The 26,084-nt window shown below is 44.8% G+C and overlaps 1 protein-coding gene and 1 long non-coding RNA gene across 6 annotated transcripts in view; one reads left to right on the top strand and one right to left on the bottom strand.

The window, feature by feature from the left end:
- Positions 1–20,630, top strand: part of LOC121498652 — a 66,118-nt gene extending 45,488 nt beyond the window's left edge. For 2 of the 4 annotated variants that reach the window (XR_005989846.1, XR_005989848.1), the window contains exons 2-4: positions 13,323–13,454; positions 18,733–18,858; positions 20,227–20,630. This is a non-coding gene — a long non-coding RNA (uncharacterized LOC121498652). The remainder of the gene's footprint in view (positions 1–13,322; positions 13,455–18,732; positions 18,859–20,226) is intronic. The other 2 variants (XR_005989847.1, XR_005989849.1) reach the window with 2 other exon arrangements.
- A 499-nt stretch (positions 20,631–21,129) lies between these two features.
- Positions 21,130–26,084, bottom strand: part of PAG1 (phosphoprotein membrane anchor with glycosphingolipid microdomains 1) — a 55,422-nt gene continuing 50,467 nt past the window's right edge. For both annotated transcript variants that reach the window (XM_041768629.1, XM_041768630.1), the window contains exon 7: positions 21,130–24,947. In XM_041768629.1, the coding sequence (XP_041624563.1) occupies positions 24,579–24,947 (369 nt within the window). In that variant the 3' untranslated portion in view covers positions 21,130–24,578. The remainder of the gene's footprint in view (positions 24,948–26,084) is intronic.

Below are 26,084 nucleotides of genomic sequence, written 5' to 3'. Positions count from 1 at the left end.
CTAATATTTTGGAATTCACATATAGCAACCCAGGCTGCCTCTTCCTAGCTCACCTTTTAGCTTCATAGCCCTATTGGAAAATGTACACATTTGCAATTTTGGAGATAGTTTGTTAGTGTAAGATGTAAGGCAATTGCACAGTTACAGAATCTTAGATTTACTAGTCTAGTAAATCTAAGAGGAAGAGCTGCTCTCAGAGTGTTGTATAAGGGAAACTCCTTGTTCCCTCTGGTCATTTAAAAAAATTTTTTAAAAAGATTTCTTTATTTGAGAGAGGGGGAGAGAGAGAGAGAGAGAGAGAGAGAACGAACACATGGATAAGGAGAGAGAATCTCAAGGAGACTCCACCCTGAGCACAGAGTCCCATGCGGGGCTTGATCCTACCACCCTGAGATCACCACCTGAGCCAAAGCCAAGAGTCAAGATGCTTAACCAACTGTGCCACCCCCATACCCCACCCTCTGGTCATTTTAATGTTGTGTCTGAGGCTCTGTCCAGATTTTCTGTTCATTTGGTCATTTATTCCCTTATTAATTTTTTCCCTTATTAATTTAAAAAATATTGAAAGCGTACTGTAAGCCAGGCATTGTTTTAGGGAGCATTTGTGCTGGGGGTTCAGGAGCAAATAAAACAGACAAAATTATCTGTCTTCATGGGGTTTATAAATATCAAATATATTATTATATATTAAGCTATTGCTTCGACATCCATTCATTGTACTAGGACTGGGGTCTGATTGCGGTTTCACTAAGGGGAGGAGAAAATAATTACAATCATACAGGGCGATAAGTGCCAAAACTCAGGTGAGCACAGGGTTCTGTGGGATGAGCAAGCCTATCCTGGGGAATCAAGGAGGGCTTCCCACAGGTGACGTCAGAGTTGGGTGGCAAAATTTTCCTCCACCCCCCTAGGGGCTAGGGGCCCTAGGGGCTCCAACTGGGACTGACTTAAGACAGATTAACAGGAAAAAAGGATATGAATTTTATTTACATGTTCATGGGAGCCTCACCAGAAAAATGAAGAGTCAAGCAGCGGCCAGGCCCAAGTGCTTCTACAGCAGGTGGAACAAAGAGCCGCAAGCATGGCAAAGTAACTAAAGTACACGAAGGGAGGGGGGACCAGAAACGGAAGGGAAGTTATTCGAATCAGGGCTGTAGGTGCAGATGTCCTAGCCTCCGCTCCCTGTCTCTGACAGGGATGATGAGACTGTTCTTTCTCCAGATACAGGCCGGGCACTGTTCACATGCGAATTCTATCTCCTGCTTTTAAGAAGAAAAAGGAAGGGCAGAGGGTCCTCCTTGCACCTGCTGTTTTTTTAGGGACCTTTAACTCAAAAATAATACACCAAGGTGGCAGATTTGGGGGTGGCAGGTCTTGAATGCCTGCAGATAGGAACTAGCTGGGTGAGCAAATGGGGCAGGTGATCCTGTGGGGGACGGGAGTATGCAGTCCAGCCTGGGGGGTCTGCAGGGCAGTGGGGGTGGTTGAAGCCGGAATGGTAAGCAGAGTGTCATCGTTGAAGGTCTTGCGTGGGATGCGTAATAGTATTGTAGTGCCCTTGGCACCTATTACCTGAGCCCAAATTCAGCATCCAGCAGTTCTGGTGGTCAGAGGCCTGCGTGGGTCTCGCTGGGCAAAAGTCAAGTTGTCTGCAGAGTTGCCGGTGTTCCCTTCTGGGGGTTCTAGAAGGGGAAACCCCACCCTCCCACTGCTCACCCCCCACACCCCACTGATTTTTTGCCTCTTCCAGAAGCCACATGCATTCTTTTGTTTGTGGTTCCTTCATGCTCAAAGCAGGCAGCTGAGCGTTGTCATCTCTCTCTGTGCCTACTGCTTTCTTCCTCTACTTTTAAGGGCTTTTTTTTTTTTTAAAGATTTTTATTTATTTATTCATGATAGACATAGAGAGAGAGAGAGGCAGAGACACAGGCAGAGGGAGAAGCAGGCTCCATGCAGGGAGCCTGACGTGGGACTCAATCCTGGGACTCCAGGATCATGCCCTGGGCCGAAGGCGGCGCTGAACCGCTGAGCCACCCAGGGATCCCCCTTTTAAGGGCTCTTCTGGTTACACTGGTCCTATCTGAATTATCCAGAATGATCTCCTCATTTCAGGGTCAGCTGATGGACAGCTTTAATATCAGCTGCAAGTTTTAACCCCCTGCCCCCTTGGAATCTAAAGTCCTACAAGATTTAAAGGTTTGGGGGGTTAGGGTGTGGACATTTTGGTGGGCTAGCATTTTGCCTACCACAGATGTGAGCTACAGGAACAGAGGAGCAATCTGACCCGATTTAGAGGAAATGATTCAGAGGGGTGGGTGCTACGGTTGTGTGGAGACTGGGCCAGACTGGGGGGGCAGGGGACACGATGGAGGTTCCGGGGACAGAGGCTGTAAATACAAAGCCCTGGGAGTGACAGATGACCAGTGGCTGTGGCTCATATTTTCAGTAATTTATCCCTAGAATTCTTAGAAAAACTTAATCTAAGTAAGCTCGAGACACACCCCACAGTGTGGAGAAAAGGAAATTGATTTTTAATCCTGGTTTAAGGCCTGAATAACTTTGGAACAAAGGCTCTGTCTTCGTACAGAATTTCCTTACTTTGCCCAACCAGGAGTGTTTTTCTGAGTTTGTAAAATGGGGCTGTTGGAGTGGATCACCTGGAAAGTTCTCTATACAACTTCTCTGACTCTATGACAAGGCAGTGGGGGTTGTTTCCACCTTATTTAAATAGTGGCTTTAAGGTAAATCAACCACATGATTTAAAAGACCTTGGTGAGTGTAGAAGGGCTACTGCTGAGTGCCATCATTTCAGCAAACTACAGAGGGCTGGAGCAAATGCTTCAGTGAACAACTCTGTGGGTCCCAAGAACCCGGAGACTCTGAAATTCCTGGGGTGGGTTTTCAAAAGAAACACAGCAGGTTTTAGCTTCAATGCCTTTTAACCTTGCTGGTGGGAAGAATGGAGGGAGGACTGGATCCCTACTGTGTCCCTCAGGACTCTTGGTGGCGATCCAGAGGAGCGGATTCGGCCTTGGGAGGATCTTGAGGATGCTGAGTGGCTGGGGGCTAGAGCCTGGGCTGGGAGGACCCGCCAGGAAGCGAGGGGACCCTGGGAGGCCCCAGAGCTAGGAGCACAGACAAGGGGATGCCATAGAAATGTCCAGGACATTGTGTCACACTTGCTTCTGCAGAGCACCTGACCTCAGTCTTTGTGTTAGTAGCGGGGGAGCCAGAGCCCTGGGGGGGCCATCTGATTGCTCAGACACCCTTCCCTTAGCTGGAGAGGAAGAATGCAGCCCCCACGACTTGGCCTCCTGTGTAGCCCACTCTTCACGCTGAGAAATCTCCCATGAGGAGGAACAGATTTCCAATAAGTGTGTGGCAGTGGTGGGGGTGTTGTGTGTGTGTGTGTGTGTGTGTTGTTGGGGAGGGTTGGGGGATGGCTGGCTGCCTAGATGGCCCAAAAAATGACAAATGTCTTCTGATCCGGCTACCTCGGCTTTCCTCTCTGGCTCCCTTGCCCTCCTCTGGGCTACTTTTTGGTTTGCTAACTTACTCCACGAGAGGCACGCCACGTCCGTTTAGACAGGTGATCCAAGTAGGGTCCTGACTTATAGAGTAAGTTAGAAAATGGGATTTTTAAAAAAAAGATTTTATTTATTTATTCATGAAAGATACACAGAGAGAGAGGCAGAGACACAGGCAGAGGGAGAAGCAGGCTTTGTGCAGGTAGCCCGATGTGGGACTCGATCCCGGGTCTCCAGGATCACACCCTGGGCTAAAGGTGACCCTAAACCACTGAGCCACCTGGGCTGCCCAGAAAATGGGATTTTTAAGAGTCACTTTGATTTCTCGAGAAGGCCATCCTGCTATAACATCCTAGATGCTGCCAATCTGAACGCCAACCAAGGTGGAATGTTTCAGCCAATTTCTGATTGGTCTTAATGGTGCAGACACAAGCTTCTGGCTGCTTCCCAGCTAAGGCTGTGTGGAAAGAGCGGGTGTGGAGAAGAGCATGGAGGGACCATCGCTCTGGGAGGAGGGTGGTGCACTTGCAGTTGTGATGTTTGCCTGCAAACCCATGGAGCCCATCCGGCTCATCTTGTGTGTAGGTAGTGATCCTTCTGGTCCGTGCTCAGTGGCAGAGATTAGCCAAACTGCTTCGTTCTCTGGGTGTGTGTGTGTGTGTGTGTGTGTGTGTGTGTGTGTGTGTGTGTATTGTCTGTAGAACCAGAAAGGGAAATCCTTGTACTAAATTTCACCATCACAAAGGTCCAGAGTGAGAAAATAAGATGAAATTTTGGTCAGAGGGGGAGCCTGGGTGGCTCAGTTGGTCAAGCATCTGCCATCCGCTCAGGCCATGATCCCAGGGTCCTGGATGGAGCCCCGAGTCAGCTCCCTGTTCAGCGGGGAGTCTGCTTCTCCTTCTCCCTCTGCACCCTCCCCCTGCTTGTGCTCTCTGGCTCTTTGTATCTCTCTCTTTCTCTTTCAAATAAATCAGTAAAATTAAAAAAAAATCCAGCCACTTGGGAAGAAAAGATCTGGCTTTGGAGGGGCACTCTTTGTGTGTCTCCGGCTGAGGCTGGAATAAGCACACGCTTGCTGGTCAGAGAGGAGCCAGAGGGCCAGGCCGCACGGCTCTGGTTCGGTGGTTGTCCCAGTATGGAGTGTAGAAAAACAGAATAGCTACTTTTTCCTCTTTTGAACTCCTTTGTCTGTTAGTTTCTGGCTGGGGTTAGCCAATGGGACATACTGGCAGGAGATTGGAGGGTAGGAGGAAGGAAGGAGCTAGAATGTGTCTCTCTGCTTTGGATGTCCTATTAGGCAACGGCCACAGCCCTTCTGTGGTGGCTCAGTGAAGCACCTGCACCCCCAGATTTGCCAGGGCTCTTGCTTCTTTCTACCAGGTGCCCAGCCTCTGGGCTCTAATAATTCTGCTTCTCCCTTTTTCCCTCCAGCCCAGAGATGGTAGTGCCTTTCCTGCCATTGATACTCTCTAGAGCTTCCCACCAACCCCTGCTGGCTTCCCAGCGGCTCCATAGCATAATCAAGTCCCTTAAATTCCATCTTATAAAATAATGGGTTCTGTCTTCCAGATTAGACCCTGACCAAATACAGCCAGTGTGAGGCTGTGGGGTAGGCCCCAGGGGCAGGAATGGGGCCAGGACACGCGGTTGCTACCAGTGCACTACACACGTCCCCTTTGGCCTTCTCTGGAAGTCCCTGGAAGGGCTACATCTGGAGGCCTGCCGGGACACAGTGCTGGGACAGCTGGGTTAAAGATGTCTCTTTCTCTTTCCTTTTTGCCCACCCGCTTTTGCCAGGCTTTCACTCGCCCCCCAAAGCCCTGGAGGGGCCCGAAGTGGCAAGCCGAGGTGAGGGCAGGAGAAGCACGTGTGGGGCGAGGTAAAGGGAAGGAAGAGGCTCCCTGCTTCTCTGGCTGGTGAGCCCAGCAGAGAGCTCCCATCGGGAGGGGAGGCTGCTTGGGAGGTTGGGGGAGAATTAGCTGCTGGTTGACACACAGGTTAGGAAATAGTGGGCTCAGTTACAGGGGCGAGGAATCTAGCTCGAGTTTTAAAGAGTCTTTACAAGGTGGGATCACAAACAAAGATGGCTAAACGTGACAAGGTCATATCCATCCATCCATCCATTTTTAATTTTATTTTATTTTATATATTTTTAAATTTTTTTTATCAGAATTCAATTTGCCAACATGTAGCATAACACCCAGTGCTCATCCCGTCAAGTGCCCCCCTCAGTGCCCATCACCCAGTCACCCCAACCCTCCACCCACCTCCCCTTCCACTACCCCTTGTTTGTTTCCCAGAGTTAGGTGTCTCTCATGTTTTGTCACCCTCACTGATATTTTTACTCATTTTCTCTCCTTTCCCTTCATTCCCTTTCACTATTTTTTATATTCCCCAAATGAATGAGACCATATAATGTTTGTCCTTCTCTGATTGACTTAACTTCACTCAGCATAATACCCTCCAGTTCCATCCACGTCGAAGCAAATGGTGGGTATTTGTCGTTTCTAATGGCTGAGGAATATTCCATTGGATACATAGACCACATCTTCTTTATCCATTCATCTTTCCATGGACACCGAGGCTCCTTCCACAGTCTGGCTATTGTGCACATTGCTGCTCTAAACATCAGGGTGCAGGTGTTCCCGTGTTTCACTGCATCTCTATCTTTGGTGTAAATCCCCAGCAGTGCAATTGCTGGGTCTAGGGCAGATCTATTTTAAACTCTTTGAGGAATCTCCACACAGTATTTTATTTTATATTTTTATTCTTATATTTTTATTTCATTTTATATTTTTATTTTTTATTTCATTTTATATTTTTATTTTATATTTTTATTTCATTTCATTTTACATCTTTATTTTTTATTTTATATTTTCATTTCATTTTATATTTTTATATTTTATTATTTTATTTTAATTTTATTTAATTTTAATTTTATTTTATTTTACCAGTATTTATTGAATGCTCGCCAGGTGGTGGCCTTGTGTCCGGAACTGATCATTCCGCCCTGGGCACTGGGCAGGGTCCCGCTCCCCGCCGTTTCCAGGACCGCCCTAGTGGCTCGGCCTGGCGCGTCTTCCTGAAGCGCCCACGAGCTCTTTCTCCTCCTCGCCAGCGCTGTTTAATCAGAGCTGCGCCCCGCGTGGATAGGCCGAGTGACTCCGTGTTGCGGAGGGAGTATCTCAGTATTGTCCCCTGCCAGTTCTTTTTTTATTTTTAAAATATTTTATTTATTTATTTATTTATTTATTTATTTATTTATTATTTTAAAGATTTTATTTATTTATTCATGATAGAGAGAGAGAAGGAGAGAGGCCGAGACACGGGCAGAGGGAGAAGCAGGCCCCATGCAGGGAGCCCGATGCGGGACTCGATCCCGGGTCTCTAAGGTCACACCCTGGGCCCAAGGCAGCGCTAAACCGCTGAGCCACCCAGGGATCCCCGATTTATTTATTTATTCATGAGACACACACACACAGAATGAGAAAGACACACACACACACACACACACACACACACACACACACACACACAGGCAGAGGGAGAAGCAGGCTCCATGCAGGGAGCCCGACGTGGGACTCGATCCCGGGTCTCCAGGGTCACGCCCTGGGCTGAATCAGGTGGCGCTCAACCGCTGAGCCAACGGGGCTGCCCCCAGTTCATTTTTAAAATATTTCTAAGCACATCAAGAGCCCAGAATCAGGGCAGCCCGGGGGGCTCAGCGGTTGAGCGCCGCCTGATTCGGCTCAGGGCGTGACCCTGGAGACCCGGGATCGAGTCCCACGTCGGGCTCCCTGCGTGGAGCCTGCTTCTCCCTCTGCCTGGGTCTCTGCCTCTCTCTGTCTCTGTCTCTCTCTCTCTCTGTGTCTCATGAATAAGTCAACACAGTCTTTAAGGGGAGCCCGGGAGCCGCGTGGGACCGCCCGTGGGCCGCAGGCCGAGGCGCGGGCGCTTCTCCCCTCCCTCCTCCCTCCTCCTCCCTCCTCCTTCCTCCTCCTCCCTCCTCCTCCTCCTCCTCCTCCTCCTCCTCCTCCTCCTCCTCCTCCTCCTCCCCCTCCTCCCTCCTGCTCAGGGGAAGGCAGCCGTTGCTGCAGCGGAGCCGGAGCCTTGTACCGCAGCCAAAACACAGTGTGGATCAGACAACTAAAGATGTCTTTTCAAGTGAAACAAAGACATTAATTAAAGCCAGACAGGAAGCGTCTCCGGTGCGGCGTCTGGCGTCGTACCCGGGCCCGCAGGCCCTGACGAGGAGGGCGATGTGGCAGGTGGCTACGGGGACCCGAGGCCAGACCTCGTAGTTAGCCGAGGGCCCCTCGTGGACCCGTGGCTGGCAGCACTGTCGGCGCTGGTGGGCAGGCTGGGTGGCCCGTGCCCCGGGGGTCAAGGTCATTGCGTGCATGTGTGTGTGTGTGGGGGGGGGGGGGAGCTTCTGCAGGCCCTGCGCAGGGGACACAAGAGGACGTTAAGAGTCAGGACAAGGATAATGGGCACCTTTTCTTTCCCCGGGTGTAGACACGACAGGGTCTCTGAAGGAAGGAACTAAGGACACTCAATGTGAGAGTAGGTCAGGCACTGTCATCCGTGTGATTTCATGTAATCCCATGAGGTGAGCACTGTCCCATATCCCAGATGGGCAGACTGAGGCAGGCAGAGTGGCCAGTGAACCTGCATGAGTGGCACTACTCTGATTCAAGTGCTGGTGTTTGGCACCAGCAGCCTGTAGCCATCCCGCTGCCCACACTGCACCTCCCCCCCTCTTCCTGCAGCCCCTGCCAGCTTGCATCCCAGTTGAGTCACTAAGTGGAACTCAGAAGGGGGAATCCTGTGCCTCCTGTCTTCATCTGCAAGAGGAGGCAGATGTACAGGTGAGCTCAGATGCCTTCTGGCTCCCTCTGCGAAGCCTGCAGGATTCCGGGGGAGTTGGTAGGGTAACCCAGACTCTGGACTAATCTGGTCATGGTGGAGCTCTTACCTCATCAGCAGTTCCAGACACACATAATGGTATTTAGTTTCTCAAAACTGACTTGGATGCAGACACAAACCCCCCACTCTCTTCAACTGCAGGCCTACTGTTTTTATTTTTATTTTATTTTATTATTATTTTTTAAAGATTTTATTTTTTTATTCATGAGAGACACACACAGAGACAGAGGCAGAGACACAGGCAGAGGGAGAAGCAGGCTCCATGCAGGGAGCCCGATGTGGGACTCGATCCTGGGTCTCTAGGATCACGCCCTGGGCTGAAGGCAGCGCTAAACCGCTGAGCCGCCCAGGCTACCCAGGCCTATTGTTTTTAGAGGGAAATGGAGTGCCTGGCACATTGAAAGATTAGTTACTATCTGGTGGGCGAATGAAAGAGGGAGTGGAGGCTGGGGCTCAGCTGGCCAGGTGTCATCGGTACAGGGGAAAGGAACGAACTATGTCCAGAGGAACACAGAGACACATCTGAATTAAACAGAATTTTAAATATTTACTACCAGGGTCATGTGGTGAAATCTGGATTTTTTTGTTGTTTTGTTTTTTGTTTTTTTTGTTTAAAGCGAAGAAAGATCTAGCGGGTTGGTTAAATGACGTACTTTGATGTCATGTTTTTGTGGCTGTTTTGTGGAAGGAAAGGAGTGAAACTTTCAAGCTACTGCTTCTAACTAAGGCTACTGAGTGGATGATCTTTTGTGTCTAGGAGGCTGTTCATTGGTATCAGAATATGCAAGGGAAGGTCTGGGACTCAGCGGGGAGAGGAGAGCAGACCTGTACAGCAGGGTTAGGGTTAGGGTAAGGGTTAGGGTAAGGGTTAGGGTTAGGGTTAGGTTTAGGGTTGGAATGAGGAGAATGGAAGGCAAGTGTGTTCAGAGGAAGAACATCGGGGGGTCAGGGTCCACCATTCACCCGAGATGCTTCATATTCAGTTCCAACTTTGACCTGCAGCACGGTCTGTTACCTCCATAAATGCTTTGTGTGAGCAATTTTGAAGGACATTCTAACGGTGGGGTCTGGGGCACCCTAGAAGAGGAAGGAGAACAGTTGGAAGAGCCAGAAGACAGCAAGATGCTTGGTTTGACAAGTACCAAGACCCCAGCACACCCAAGGCTCCCGGCACCCTACAGATCTCTTGGGATCAACCTTAGACTTTCCACCATGTATGGGCGCCATTTTGTTTAAGAGAGCATGACCTCAGTTGACGTCTCCACGGTGTGGTTGGAAGGTCTTGAGTGTGGGGGGCATCGGAAAAGCAAGAAGAGAGGGGCATTTGGTTGAGAAAGCAGAGTGAAAGCAGAGCCCACAATACACATGGCTGCTTTATTCCAGGACTCAGTGGGAAACCACTGGTGCCAAGGGATATGAATATTTAACATTTTCTCAAGGAAACAGTCAATCTGTTAGTTTTATCCTCCCTCATTTAACAAGATGTAGATGATAAGCAAGTGAAAGACACTGGGGACAATTGAAGGTCACTGGATCCAACTAGTTCTGAAAAAGAATGAAGTGAGAAGCACCAGGGGATTGAATACCATGGAGGAAAAAAATGCTAATAATAATTGTAATTGACAACAAGAATCTCGGAACCAAAAATGTGTCATTTTCAAAAGCTTCCCGGTAATTAATGAGTAATGAATACAAGGAGAAAGTGGGGAATATGTTTTTTTTTTGTTTTTTTGTTTTTTGTTTTTTGCAGGAAAATTATTTTTACGTCAATGTAAAAAATTTTAATTGTGTTACTGGACTGATCAGGAGAGAGAATTTAATTCCCCCTGCGTTCTTTCTTCCCTCGAACTGCTGGCCGGCTCTCCTTCACTGAGTCTCTGTTCAGTTCCTAGGCTATTCTTCTTCCTTTTTTTTTTTTTTTAAGATTTTATTTATTTATTCATGAGAGAGAGAGAGAGAGACAGAGAAGCAGAGACACAGGCAGAGGGAGAAGCAGGCTCCATGCAGGGAGCCCGACGTGGGACTCGATCCTGGGTCTCCAGGATCAGGCCCTGGGCTGAAGGTGGCACTAAACCACTGAGCCACCTGGGCTGCCCCCCTAGGCTAGTCTTCATTCGAGCATTTGCAGAGCTTTCGTCCAGCATTGGCTGTGATCATAATATAACGTGACACTTACTGGGACTGGGGTCAATGTAAACGAAGTGTGTGAAGGTAGCTATGGGTTTGCAGCGAATTCCCATGTGGAAGGACCCACCGATTTGGCTCACGTCTGGTTAATCATGGTCCAGTGGAAACTCCATAGTTTTCCAATTCAGTATAAGTGGAGAGTTTACATCTCCTTCCTCCCTCTACCCTCCTAGCTTGGTACATGATATTATATAGTAAACTTCACCAAGAAGCTCAAAGCAGGATTATTGAATAAGTATGAAACCAATAGGAAATGGGCGAATATTATATGACCTTTGTGGAAATGGAGAGGCAGATAGTCTAAGCTCAAACCAAAATCCTTATTTACCCTGCTTTATTCCCTCTCCTTCTCTATTTGTAGTTCATCAATATTATCATCTATCCAGAAACCCAAGAGTCACCTTTTCATCTCCGGGCCTCTAATCCCCTACGTCTTATCAGTTGCCAGATCCCTTCTGTTCTACTATTTACTTATGTCGAATTAGCATCTTTTTCCTATTCCCTCTGCCCTGGTCAAGCCCTTATCACATCCAAACTGGTCTCTGGCCTCAGGTCTTAGCAGCCTCTAGTTCGAACTCCAAGTGGCTCGGCCTGAAGCCTCTCAGTCTGCCATTGGCCCTGCAGATGTCACCTGTATCACCCAGAAGTTTGGGTGCCCAAGGGGACAGAGGGACATCTGTCCGACTCACATTTGTGTTGGCAGCACATAGCCTAGAGCCTGGTACGTCGTCCCCACATAAACCTCCACCCGTCCGTCATCCATCCTTTGCACGTCTGTTTACTGAGCTCCTACTATGTGCAAACACACTTGGAGGTGAATGAGGTTGTGGCAGTGAACAAAACATACTAGTGTCCTTACGTGTTGCTTCTTACCCTGATGCATATGTTTAAATTTTTATAAAGAAATTGTGTAAACGTATGAAGTCAAATATATCCATATTTCTTTATGATTTGTGCTTTTTGTGCATTGCTCAAGACATCCTTTGGTTCTAAACCATAATAAAATCTCCCGGAACACAATGATGATTAAGTACTCAGGCCTAGGGGCACCTGGGTGGCTCAGTCCGTTAAGCATCTCAGGCACGATCCCAGGGACCTAGGGGCGCCTGGTGGCTCAGTCCGTTAAGCATCTCAGGTCATGATCCCAGGGTCCTAGGATCGAGCCTCACATCCGGCTCCCTGCTTAGTGGGGAGCCTGCTTCTCTCTCTCCCCCTTGCTCATGCTCCCTCTTTCAAATAAATAAATAACATCTTTAAAAAACAAAACAAAACTCAGGCTTACAATGCAGCGACCTGAATTCAGATTCCATCTCGGCCGCTAACAGCTGGGCAACTAACTTCGTTTACTATCCTGTGCTTTAGTTTGATAATTTGTGCAAATAAGAATATTTAAAGGTATTTAACTCATGGGGTTGTTTTGGAGATTAAATAGACCAATACAATGAAGTGGATGTAGAATTACATGTGATAAGTTGCAAGTTTGTACTACTCTGTTTTTATCTCTAATCAATCTGAAATTTATTTTATTTGTTGAAAGATTTTATTTATTTATCTGACAGAGAGAGAGAGAGCATGCACACATGTAGGGGGAGGGGCAGAGGGGAAGCAGGTTCCCTGCTGAGCTGATCCCCTAACATGGGGCTCCATCCCAGGACCCTGGGATCATGATCTAAGCCAAAGGCAGATGCTTAACCGACTGAGCCATCCAGGTGCCCCTGAAATTGATTTTCATTTATGGTGTAAGTTGGGAATCCAAGGTCCTGTTATTTTTCATATGGAAAACTAATTTTCACTGAGTCCTTGTTTATACTTTTTCAGTGGTTTCTCTTTGCTCCTAGAACCACGGTACAATTGATCTTAATCTACTTTGCTGTAGATGATCGGGCCCCCACCTGCTTTCCAGAAATCCCCTTTCATTACTCTCCACTGCTGTGCTGTTGCCGCCCTTGCCTCCTTTGTGATCCTGGAACATACCAGCCTCTTTACCTCCCCTTGCACTTGCTCTTTTCTCCTCCTGGAATGTTCTCCTCCCCCAAGTATTATATGGCTGCTCCAGGTCATTCAGGCCTTCCCTGACCACCCAATAGAAAACATATCATCCCCCCTCCCTCCCCTCCCCCCCCAAACCCAGGTGCTATTTCATCACCATTTTACTTTTTTTATTCCACCTTGTTTATTTTCTTCATCATATCTGTGATCTGAAATTTGTTTGGCTAAATCATTTCTTTTCTTCTCCCACTGAAAGGTAAGCTTCATCGGAACAGCAGGCCTTGCCTGTTTTATATAGTGCTGTATCCTCAGAATCTAGAATAGTGCCTAAGAAACAGTAGGTTCTTAATAATGACTTTATGAGGTAGTCTGTCATTTTCTTCTGACCAAAACAGGCTTGTTTTGAGAAGGATTATTCTGCTGAGTGTATGAATGTTTGGTTCAAGGTATCAGAGAAATTTAGGATGGGAACTGGCGGGACAAGGGCAAGAATGAGGGGGAGAGAGAAATCCAGGAGGCCTGGCAGGCTGTATGGATTTATGTTGACCTCTGGGAGGACAGCTGGGTTTGTTTGGCTTGGAGTCTTGGCAGTGGCTGTGGTCAGTGCCTGGAAGGCTTTTTCTCTGGCTTATTTTATTTATTTTATTTTATTATTTTATATTTTAATTATTATTTTTTTTGTTCTCATCTGAGCTGTAACCTGTTCACAGAGGCATTTCTGGACCCCCGCATCTGGAACAGATCTCCAGAGACTTGGTACAACTGGCTAAGGTATCCAGTTAGGAGCACCTGGAGAATTTAAATGTGTATGTGGGGCATTTCAAGGTAAGTGCTGAGGCCATCAAGGTGAGCTCCTGCCAGGCAGGAGTTGTTTTTTGATTGTCACTATGTTTTGGCAGCTGGTGGCACATAATAAGTGCTCAGTAAATATTTTCTGAATGAGTCATAGAGAATGGTTTTTCCCCTGGGTTCTTTTGTTTTCCCTTTAACTTGTTTTCTTTGAGGTTGCACTTTTTTTTTTTTTTTTTTAAATCTTGGGCCTGAGCATTTAAAGCAATTTGCTTTGAATGACTTGTCTGCTTTAGAAGATAATTCTGCTAGCTTGTAATGCTGCTCATCTACATGTCAGATGTTTCTCGTCCTCTCCTGGCCACTGCTTTCTCGGGCCAGTCCCCCTTGGAGGTCACCCTACTTTGTCACTCTGCCACCTTTTCAGAAAGTTAGATTTGCAGAGAGGCTCATTGGACTATGGTTGATAGAGAAGTGTGAGAATTCAAGTCAGATCAAACATTTATTTTGTGCTTGCTGTGTGCGGAAAACTGTGCTATATGGTATGGGGTCACTTCAAAGCTAAAATGTGCCCCTAAGGGCGAATAAGGCAGCTGGGAAAGATGCCTTCTGCTCCAGGATGATCACATTTTGAGATGACATCAGGGCATACAGATGGAGAAATCTTGGGAACATGTGATGCCTGGTAGACAGTTGGCTTTAGAGCACCCAAAGGACAGCTTTGAGATTTTAAGAATTGTCTAGGATAAGAGCAAATATTCGTAATGGTGACCTTAAAGGAACAGGAAGGTCCTGGGTCACTAACAAAAATAAAAAGAAACATAGTGCAGATTGTATTTATAGAAGTAGACAGATGGACCGATGAACCATTTTTTTTTTTTAAACAATGACAACGGCCACCTGGGTGGCTCAAGTGGTTGAGCGCCTCCCTTCAGCCCAGGGTATGATCCTGGGGGCCTGGGATGGAGTCCTACATCGGGATCCTTGCAGGGAGCCTGCATTCTCCCTCTGCCTGTGTCTGCCTCTGCCTCTGTGTCTCCCATGAATAAATAAACTCTTAAAAAAAAAAAGACAAAAAAGGGTACAGTATGTCTTGCTCACCTTAACTAGGGCCTCAGAATTCTCCACTTCCCATAACGAATACTTGTTAAATATGTTCTATGAGTTGGTCCTAGAATTGGCAGCATATCTGAGACAGAGTTGCTGAGGCCAGTCTATTCCACAGGTGATGGGAACTCTACCAGACTGCTGAGCTCTGGAACTTCCATTTCCTCAGGTAGCCCTGGTGGGAAATCCAGGGACTCAGAACAAATTTTTGTTTTTTGTTGTTTTTTTTGTTTTGTTTTTAGAGAGAAAGAGAGGGAGAGTGAGCGAGCATGCATGGGTGGGGAAGAGAATCTCCAGCAGACTCCCTGCCTAGCGCATAAGTCCAGCGAGGGGGGTGAGGGGAGGGGCTCCATCTCACAACCCTGTGGTCATGACCTGGGCTGAAATCAAGAGTCACAACCCTGTGATCATGACCTGGGCTGAAATCAAGAGTCGAGCTTACCTGACTGCACCACCCAGGCGCCCCTTTTAGCTCCAACCCTTTGCACACAGAGTTGAGTTGGGACTATTATCTCCAAGGGAGGAAATTCTCCCCACATGGTGAGAAATGAAACGGGGGTTTGAAACTAAGATGGCCAGGCTCTGCCTGCCTTTGCTCCAAGGTTGCCATCACTGTCCTGCACCCCACACAAGAAAGCCCAGGTGGAGAGGGAGCCCGGGACAGGGCAGCGGGTGGAGGGAAGCAGGCGGGGCCTTGCGAAGGCACAGCCAGCATTTGCTGATGAGGTGTAGGCAGCAGGATGCCGTCTGTTCCCTCCTGTGCCTGCCCTCATCCCCCAGCTCCCAGCAGCCTCTCAAGGGTGTGCAGTGCCCACAGTGAGAATTAAAGTTTGGGCTCAAGACTGTGCTGGGCAGCAAGCTCCTTAAATCACCAACAGTCCTAGGAGCAGTGGGTACAGTAACCTGTGACAGGGAGGACTTGGTTCCTTAGGAAGGAACAGATCTGCCCTGTGGGAATTGGGGACAGGATATTTGTCATTGTGCAGGTGGGGCCATGGGGCCAGGGTGTCTGTCATTGTGCAGGTGGGGCGATGGGGCCAGGGTATCTGTCATTGTGCAGGTGGGGCGATGGGGCCAGGGTGTCTGGCATTGTGCAGGTGGGGTGGAGCAGAAGGAGGGAGCAGTGGAAAGCTCGAGAGAGGAGGGCCAGGTTGTACGTGTGGGGGAGGCCTAGTAACAGGCACCATGTGGCTTTGGGAATATCCAGGGTTAAAGGGCACAGACATCAAGGAATCCAGAGCTTGCCAAAGAAAACCCTTGCTTCACCTTTTGGCCCAAAGGCCAGTCTCCAGTTGTCAGGAAGGGGACAGCCAGGGTCGCTGATAGGATGCTCTTTGCTCTGCAATTGCTGCTGGGGTTACGCTCTCTCAGCCACCAGGTGAGTGGGGTTCCCCATAGCCTGGGGCACTATTTGCTCTCTGGTTGCATTTCTTCATAAGAGTGGCTGCCAGTGTTGGGTAGACATCGTCAAAAATTTCCCAGGCTTGTGAGGATGGCCTGTTGGCATTGATTTATAGCCTGTGCTGGGTAGCGTGCCCCAAACCTCATTTAATCCCCAAGACAACCCTGTGTGTAGGTTCTATACTATTAGCCTTCACTTTGTATGTGGAAATGGGTCTGGGTAAGTCCCACAAAGTGCTCGTGGAGCTGGGACTCAAACTCAGGTCCTTTTCTACAGTTTGCGATTCTAACCACAACACTCTGTAGCCTGGTCATCAGGCACCTGCTCCTTCCTGCACTATGGGGAACTGACTGCTAAAATCCCGAAACCCTGGGTATGCCCCGAGGCACATAAGGTAACATTCTTGACAGTCCCAAACACCAAATGGATTTTAACAAGCTTTTATAATATAAAATTGACTTTTATTGCAATTTAAAAAGAACAAAGATGATTTGATAAGTGCCTTTAATTACAATGTACCTGCTATTTACATGTAATCATATTTTTGTACACAGCTTGAATAAGTTTCATTACATGTAAACTATAAGATATTACAAGTTAAACTCCAGCCTTTTGGGAACATTAAGAATAGAAATACTATTGGGCAGAAACACACAGAAAAAAATACCCATTTCAGTTCCTTACGTACCATTACTGGATGAATGATCAAGATTTGGCCACAGAAGAGAATTGTAATTATGTGTTGAATTGAAACTTATTCTTAACATGACTAACAGTATTGCTATTATTTAAACCCTAAACATAATAATTGAATCATTAAAAACAACACAACTTTAATTTATATAGCACCTTTCTTCCAGAGATCAAAGCATTTGTATTTATATTATCTTATTTGTCCCCATAACATCCATATGAGGTAGGCAATGGTTGGTATCATGATCCCCATTTTGTACATGGAGAAATTGAGGCACAGAGTCGTTAAATCATTTGTTCAAGGTCACACAGTAAAGTCAATGCTGGAACAGTGACCACAGAGCTGTGAGCTCATCTCTAAATCCCATGTTTCTGTTTAAGTTGTCCTCTCGGAGAATTTAATTCAATACCTCAATTCACTTTTCCAAGAAAAAAATGTGCATTTTTTTCTCCCATAAAAATTGTTGAAAACTATATTATAGGCAAGAAACAAGCACTGTGGGACAGAGGATAGACTGATGCCACATTCTTTTACTGAAGTCTTTTTGTTGGCTTTTTTTTTTTTTTTTAACAAGGAGTTTCTTTTCCCAGTTACAACAAAGTTAGGTTTGTAAGGGAAACATTTGAAAGGATGTATCTAGTTACCTCCAGATTATAGCTGTAGTAGCCATATTATGCAATTCATAAACCAGGCTTATTCCTGGGTTTACAAAGAAAATATCTAAAAATAACTTATGTCTTTGAGGTCAGCTTTTTCATTTCTACACACTTACAGTTTGCTCCTTAAGCAACTCAAAGTGGTAGACAGGGAGCGGGAACAATATATTTTCCAGAGACACATGCACATGGAGACATAGGGGTGGGAAGTCTTGCCTATGCCACTTAGTTCATATTTTATGTCTAATCCCTGTCCTGCTCGCCAACCCCTCCAAATCAAATAGTAGCTGGTACTTGGAAAAAAAAATTAAATGTCAAAATCTGAGGCATAAAGCATTTCTCAAATGCTTGTTGACTTGTACATAAAACTCAGCTTATCTGGCATTTTTCAGATGTTTCTCCCTAAGAGGTAAGCCCTGCTAACACTGCTGCCAAAATTCCAGGACATCAGGAGGCAGTCATGGAGTAGCCCATCAGAATCGTTTCTAGGATGGCTCTGGGAAATAATAAGAAAAGCCTATATTCAAAAAATAAGTTCCAAAATAAATAAATAAAGGCAAGCAGGCCTAGAGGATAAGTCATGAAGACCATGTCAGATTCATTTACGGGTTTTACATTAAAAATAGATAAAAATGTGTCAAAGGAATATTCAGAGACAGACTTGGCTTTTGGTTTTAGCAAACAAAACAAAACCAGATAGTATAGTTAGATTGTAGGCTCTGGGGCCAGGACTGGTCTTTCTTTTAGCCTTAACTGTCCTAGTGAGGGTCCCTAACTGGTACACTAGGTGAACTGCTGAAAATTAAATGTGTGAAGAGAATGAGCAAATGCCAGTTCTATTATCTTGGCAGAGGGGGGGGGGGGGGTTGCACTCAAGAATAGCCACCCAAATAATTAACTATGATGACTTAGAGAGTGAAGTTAAAAAAAAAAAAACCCAAAAAACTAAACACATCTTGGATCCTTAGCTGCATAGAAAGTGAGACCATGAGCCACTGCATCACCCATCCACCTATGCGAATGCTTAAAAGGGATCTGGGTTCTTGCTTCAAATGTCAGACAGTCTGCCTACAAATGGCCAAATTATTCAATTATTCTTTGGTAACTCCACAGTTAGATGCTTGAACATTCAATTCAGAGGCACTGTTTCCCGAGGGAACGGGGACAATGGCTCCATGGCTAAAAGAATTCACACTCAGCTTATTTTATAAGTGATGAATTTTTTAAGAAAGAGTTTTTCCTCAAAAGAGTCAGCATCCTCCTACTTTACAATGAAGTACTGGTGGGTTATTCCAAGGATTTAACTGCCCTGGAACTTAGGAGACACCGGGCAGTCTCAATATATTGTGTGTGTGTGGGGGGGTGCAGTGAGCTTACCCAGTTAGAGTGTGGGGCGAATTTTCCTGTAACTGCGCTGGAGTCCTCAGTAGAACGTTCTGACATTCTCTCCCACAGCCGAGTGCGCACCATTCTCATGAAGGATGTGGGGAAGAATGAACATGGTTTAGCAAAGCCCACGACAAATGCTTCCCTAGGCGGACCTGTGGCCTTATCTCTTGGCAGCCTGTGACACAGGAAAATGTGAGTTGGGCAGAGCTGTTTGCTCATGGGGGGTGGGGGGGGTGGGGGTGGTGTTGGGGCATGCTTCTATGCTGACAGGCAAGATCTGTGATCTGAGGATCGTGTCCCTATTGGAAAAGATGTGTTGGGATGTCCTATGAATAGCAGAGAGCGGCTCCGGTGGGGAAGAGGAACAGGGGTGGTGCTATGCAAAGTGGTGGAAGGTCACCTGTGCAGGAGGAACCAAAGTGAGACTGGAAGAAATAGTGGCTTCATGACCCCACGCTTTAGGCTTGCTCCTTAGAGGGACTAGAGTAATGAAGGGGGAAAATTGAAGATATTGAAGCCAGTAAGAGATATTTTCAGACTTGAGGGTTTAAAAATTCCTAGTATTGGAAACAACTTTCCCACTCTTTTGTGGATTGGATGGTTTGACCACAACAAAGACTTTGAGACTGAAGAGGCAAAATGCCACTGTCATGGATTATTTTTGAGCGAGAGGAGAGCTTTGAAACTGGTCGGGACCACCTAAGAGACAATATGTCACTTTTTTGAGAAACTATTTTTATGAGGAAAAAAATGCATGAATGATGAAATGCAAATTCCTATTTGTTTAGCTAGATTTCAAGCTTTCCCTGAAAACATGAGGTGCATTAATAATACATGATATTTAAAAGGTAGCAACATTAAAACTGTTGCCAATATCATACACAGAAGGTTTGAGGAATGACCGTTACCAGCCTTTATAATCCATTACATAAGGTGATCTGAGACATCCAGAACATAATACATTTTTAAAAAAAATACCCATAGCATATAAGTGGTGAGCAAAGAAAAATCTAATTTAAATACATAAGATACATGATTACCAAATTGAATCCTTAAAAAATTGCCCTTTTAACAAAAATTGTAACATTTCTCATTCCATCTGGCATAAAGAGGAATCTGAACTATGATTTCTTAGTTAAATAAAGAAGAACCTGGGAAAACAATGCAGACTTTATAGCTCTCAGAAACTGGATGTAAACATACTTAAAAATGAGCAGTAGGAAAAAAAAAACACTTATGAATATTTGTTCTCTTCTGGACCACGGTTTTTTAAATTTACTTTCATACTTGCAGACGAAGACTAATTTCACAGTTTCTCAACTGATGTCTTTAAGTCAAGCACTTTCTATTGTGTTCAACTTGTCCAATGCCACTGTCAAGAATAATGTATTTAAGAAAAGGTACAACACAGAGCAAGAAAATACTACCACAGGACGAGGAATATAGATTTCACTGCCCCCCAAAAAAGCCATGTTTGATATTAGAGACACATGTTCCTATTTTTCACATCAGTCACTTATTAACACCAACATTACACTTTAACTTTGCCCAATTACACAGTACAATAAGCCTGTCAAGATTTTCAGGAAAGAACCATCCGTACCTACTGTGCTTCCAGCAGCCCAGATGAAGCTGGCCAGGTGCCGGAGGCGACACTTTCCGAAGAATGGCATCACTAGATCACAGGGTCTCATCGACTAGTACAAGGAACCCAGGGGGAAAAAATGTCATTTACTCCTTTACAAAATCCTACTTGAGTCTCGAGCTGCAGCTCTGAGGTCATCCACGTCCCTGTCTCGAGCTGCCTTCTGTTGGGCACGCGATGTCACTGCTAAACTCCTGTGGCTTCCAAAGAGAATGAACTAAAATGCAACCATGTGATGACAGGCCACCGCTCCTGCCACCTGCTGAGGGGGTCACCTGGCCACGGCTCCATCCCGGCCCGCGTGGCTCCTGCTTGCTTTCGGGCCAGATCTCTTCTCGACAGCACCTGCGAGGGACACCTGTTTACCTTTCCTCCTGGCATGTTGGGCACATAATGAGCTACCCAGAGAAGAAAACGATCTTCAAACACCACTGTTTGTCAGCTAAGAAATTATGGACACAATTTAGAAGCTGAATTTATTAATTAGAAGAATGACATGAGGGCAACTTAAGAGGGTTTTCTTGTAATTACTAAAGGAAAACTATTAAAAAAAATAAAGGAAAACTATTGGGTAACTTTTTTTTTTTATTCTGCTTTTATGACAATGGTCATCACACTAGTAGGGTAGACATTCCAAATACATAATAGGATGTATCATCACTAATTAAGAACCAGAACAACTTTATATATATGTGTATGTATATATTTAAATCTATACGAATGTATAGTGTATACACACACACATATACAGACATAGTTTGTTACTGGCTAAATAAATGCTTTAATTAGAAAAATGAGAATCTAATATGAGAAATAGACACAGTGACATCTTGAGGTAAATTTTAGTTCTCTGTGTTGACTACCTGTTGTTAGCACTCAATTGGAATTAACTCTTGGATTTTGAGGGCAGAAAAATCAGTAATTAGCCTTTTCCCCATAAAGGACGGCAGTATTTTCAAAAGCTTTAGACCTAATGATGCAACTTAGTGCAGGACCGGAAAAAAAATGTGGCCCACATACTTGCAAAAAAAATTACTTTTTTCTATAATTTAAAATGTCCTCAGACATTTCACATAAAAGTATGACAAAGGTCATACTTTCCTGCTGACTGCATTTGAGAAATAGTAAAAGCAGCATAAAAAATTCTTCTAAACTTTCAAAATATCTGACTAAAAACAAAGTTTCTACTTTTAGGCAAGATGAATTTATAATTCTGACTTATAAGACAAAAAAATTCCTAAAACTTACTTTATTTGTATAGTTTCGCAAACCTAAATTATAACAATGCATAATATGGATGTCAAAGTTGAACAGTAAAAATGTGTTTATAATTATGTTTCATACATTTAAACTCTAACATTTAGCTGAACATGAAACTTTTTAAAAGAAGCTATAGGCTTTTGTCCAACTCAAAGACTAACATAGATTTTCAACAAATAAAGTAAAAGTGATGCAATTTATGAAATATTGTACTGTAAGGTCAAAACCATGATGATGCATCAATAAATATACTTCAGTTAGGTACCCAATGGTCTAAAGAGCAGAGCCAGCTCCTAAAGTTTGCTGTTTCTCCCTCCCCCAACTCTCATGGATTGTGCTATTAATTTTTCTTTTAGGATCTCTACTAGAGGGCCTTCTAGTTTCTTTTAAAATACACTTTTGATACTTTAAATCACAACTTAGTGCAGATTCTCAAATCAAGATATTTCAGTGCATATTTTATGGCTATACTGCATTGCCTTTATTTCAGAACTTCTGGGGGAAATTCTGATAGCAAAATTTCAGGATGACATGAGTAATTTATAAAGAACTTTTCTCTCTAGAAATGATTTTACACTTTAGAGATCATACCCACTTCCCTGGCAATAAGTAAAGACACTATGAAATACAAGAAAACTTTTGAGTGGTCAGGTGCTCGGAAAGGACGTTATTGCAGCAAGCACAACACTAGGTATGCGATGTGACACAGACCACCCGGTGCTAAAGGAACCTCACGGTATAGAGATTGTTGGGTCAAATTCAATACTAAGCAAGCAATGAAAATCACCAGGCACTGGTGAAAATCACCAGGCACTGTGCCACCAGGCACAGGCATAAGCACTGTTTTAGTGCTTATGAAAGATGTGAATTCAATGAGCAAAGACCTTGGCGCCTTCTTGATAACCTTTCCCCCCACCCAAAGGTATTCTGTTATTACCATCTAGGACGATTGTGCTTAGGCTCATGAGGTCCTCATGGGAGAGGCTAGGCTGACTGCAAAATAATGACAACCAACCAGCTGACCCCAACAAAGCTCACTTCACAATTTCAGAAACGTTATTACTCAGCAGTCATAGGATCAAGCCATGAATGCAAGGGATGGAAGAGACATGCCAGTGAGCTGGTTCCTACCATTTTCAAGATGCTTCATCCTCCCAATTGCATCCTTTGTCACAATGGATGAAAACTGTGAGATTATTCGACCTGAAAACCCAAGGATATCACAGTAGTATAGAAGAATTGCCTCTTTTTTTTCCCTCTATCAATGTAGGCAAGGGTCCCTTTCTATAGCCACACTGCGTAGTAGCAGGGTCCTTTTCACAGGAAAAGTGAACAAATTTCCCAATGTTGGCCTTATAAAAATCTAAAGAGATGATAAAATTCACACCAGGCCGAACTCTTAATCGGAGTTATTTTAGCCACTGATTTTTGTAAAATGAAGAGGAAAAGAATCTCAATAGGCAATTTGCATTTGCAAGCACCGGATTGCAGAATCCATCAGTATAAATTTTCTTAAAGATGTAACTAAATCTTAATGGAATTATAATACTTTCATGAGGTTAATAATATAGTCATCCCTAGTCATATTTCATTCTTCTATTTTTTCTTTACCATTTCAAATATTTCAGTATTGCCCACCACAAATCACTGAAAATGCTCATTTATGTTCATTCCACTTATTCTCTAGTGAGCTAGATGACTTTGACCAGGGCTCCAAGTACCATTTGAAAAGTTAAGTCTTTAAAAACCTACAATATTTTAAACACTTGATTAGAAAACAGATTAACAACTATGTGTAATTATCTAGCTTATGTGCTTTATGGTGTTTTTTCAAAATGAGAGTATAAATCATTGTACATAAAATCAAAATAGTTAATATACATTTTTTTCTGGCACTTTCTAGAAATTAGGCATTAAACATAAAACATCTTATAAATTTATATAACAAAAATAAATGTTTACATTTTGATTTTAGATAGATTACCTTAGGGTAGCAAGTTAACTTATGAAATCTCACACTGTTGGTGTGGCAGAGGGATCATCAGAAATACACATTCAAGTCCACAGCCCTTCAGAGACGGACACCATGGCTGTCGTCCAAATATGTGGTCTGTGTCCCAACATAGAGATTAAGGCTCTCTGTTTCAGAGGAATGGGCTCTGGGCTAAAACAAGTATAGAAGTACCACAATATTTGTTGAAAATACTGAAAAGGCTCTGAAGAGTTTCCAATACTGGGGTGGGGGGGGCACCTTTTGACTAGAAAAATAAAATAAAGCATCTAAAAATGACTTCAAGTACTTTGGGAGAGGTTGCTGATGTGGACTGCCCAAACCAGAAGGTATAAAGCCCTAAGAAGCTCGAGGGGCAGCCCCAGTCCTATCCACCTGCAGGGCTCCTTTTTCCAGGTGTGGTTCTCAGAAGAGGACTGGTGAGCTGATGGTAACCAGCAACCAGTCTTTTTTTTTTTTTTTTACCATCTTGAGACACCAAAGTTGGAAGGCAAAGGCCAGGCCTTGTGGGAGAATTTTCTTGGAATGAACCATTAGAAGTTAGAAGATTTCAAGGGGGAAGAAAGCCATACATTTAAAGGTGAGGAGCGGAGACCAAAAGGGGAAGAAAGGACGAAAAACCTGGCTCTTGTGAATGGCAGTATCTGTGGCAGGTGGAGTCATGGTTCTTGATGAGTGCAGTTCTTCCCTGCATCTTGGCTTTCCCCCTGCGCACAGGACGAGACTACTGGTGGCTGGGATCTTTCCAGAGGGTGAGGGTGCAGAAGGGAGATGTGCTTGGGTGTGCCAGTGCCCCCGGCAAGCAGGGGCACGCTCGGGTGCCGTCGGGTAAGTACCTCACTGTTTCCAACCCTGGCAAGCAGTCCCCACGTCTTCCATTGTCTTCAGATTCCTAGAGCAGCATATGAAGTAGGGGTTGATACCGCCTTTTGTCTTCCAAAGAAGAAGTGCCCCCAGCAGCTGATCGAATGCCATCTGGGGTTGCCTTCTGGGCGGCTAGAGCCTGGTGATATCCCTGCCTTGCTGCAAGTCCCCAATGCTCTCATAGTCATTCTCCTTTGGGAAAAGGCCGCGCTGGCCGTTGGTCTCTGGGGTGGCCTTTTCTTCCTCTCTGTTTAGAGTTTGTATTGCTTCATAATCAGGCTCAGGCTCCTCACCAGGTCTCGCTGCTGGTGGAAGCGTGCTGACACTGTTTGGGGTTTTCTCAAAGTCTTTAACAGTAGCATAGAGATCATTACAGGAAGAGGGGGATCTCTGAGTGGCTCTTTGGATGGAGGTGTAGGCAGACTCTGGTGTCTTAAGGGTCTGTCCTGATTTATTCCCTGACTGTCCAGGTTTATTTACTGATGAATACATGGCTGAGATCTAGAAAACAAAAAGGTGAAGTAAGTAAGCTTCAAATTTGACCTCTCCCTCCCCTTTTAGACTGACAAGTTAAGATATTTAGCACTTACAGGCATGTGTGTGTCCCTGTAAGGCTTTTTTTTTTTTTTGCCAATTTTCCCCCCAGGTCTGGTGAGATAGTATTGACATATCACATGGTAATTTGATACATATATATACTGTGAAATGATTAACAGAAAGGTTAGTTAACTCCTCCATTACTACAGTTACCATTGTGTGTGTGTGTGTGTGTGTGTGTGTGTGTGTGTGTGTGTGGTGATAACATTTAAGATCTACTCAGTGGAGCATGTGAGTGGCTCAGTGGTTGAGCGTCTGCCTTTGGCTCAGGGCATGATCCCGGGATCTTGGGATTGAGTCCCTATCAGGCTCCCTGTAGGGAGCCTGCTTCTCCCTCTGCTTGTGCCTCTGCCTCTCTCTCTGTCTCTCATGAATAAATAAATAAAATCTTTTTGTTAAAATATCTACTCTTTCAAGTATGATAGTATACTACCTTTATTTATAGTCACCATGCTCTATATTAGAGCCCCAAAACTTATTCAGCTTATAGCAGGGAGTTTGTGCCCTTTGATGAACATGTCCCCATTTCCCTTATTCCCTAACCACTGGCAACCACCATTCTATTTCCTATTTCTATGAGTTTAGGTTGTTTAGATTCCACATGTACATGAGAACATATAGGATTTGTGTTTCTCTGTCTTATTTCACTTTTAGCATAGTGCTTTCATGGTCTATCCAAGTTGTTACAAAAGGCAGAAATTCCTTCTTTTTATGATTGAATAATATTCCATTGTGTGTACGTGTGCATATACACATGTATATATATATGTGTATATATATATACACACACACACAAATGTGTATTTATAATGTGTGTGAGTGTATCTCTCTTATATTCTTTATCCATTCATCGGCTGATGGACACTTGGTTTGTTTCCAATCTTGGCCATTGTTGAGTAATGCTGCAAAGAATATGAGAGTGAAGATATGTCTTCAAGAAAATGATTTCATTTCCTTCAGATATAAACCCAGAAGTGGATTCTTTATTAACTGTACTAATTCTGGAGCATACTTCCAGAGAACAATTATATATGGTAGCTT

The sequence above is a fragment of the Vulpes lagopus genome, chromosome 9, assembly GCF_018345385.1.
Source record: "Vulpes lagopus strain Blue_001 chromosome 9, ASM1834538v1, whole genome shotgun sequence".
Classification (NCBI taxonomy): domain Eukaryota; kingdom Metazoa; phylum Chordata; class Mammalia; order Carnivora; family Canidae; genus Vulpes; species Vulpes lagopus.
Note: the sequence above shows the minus strand (reverse complement) of the source record. Positions and strands in the feature narration are given on the sequence as shown.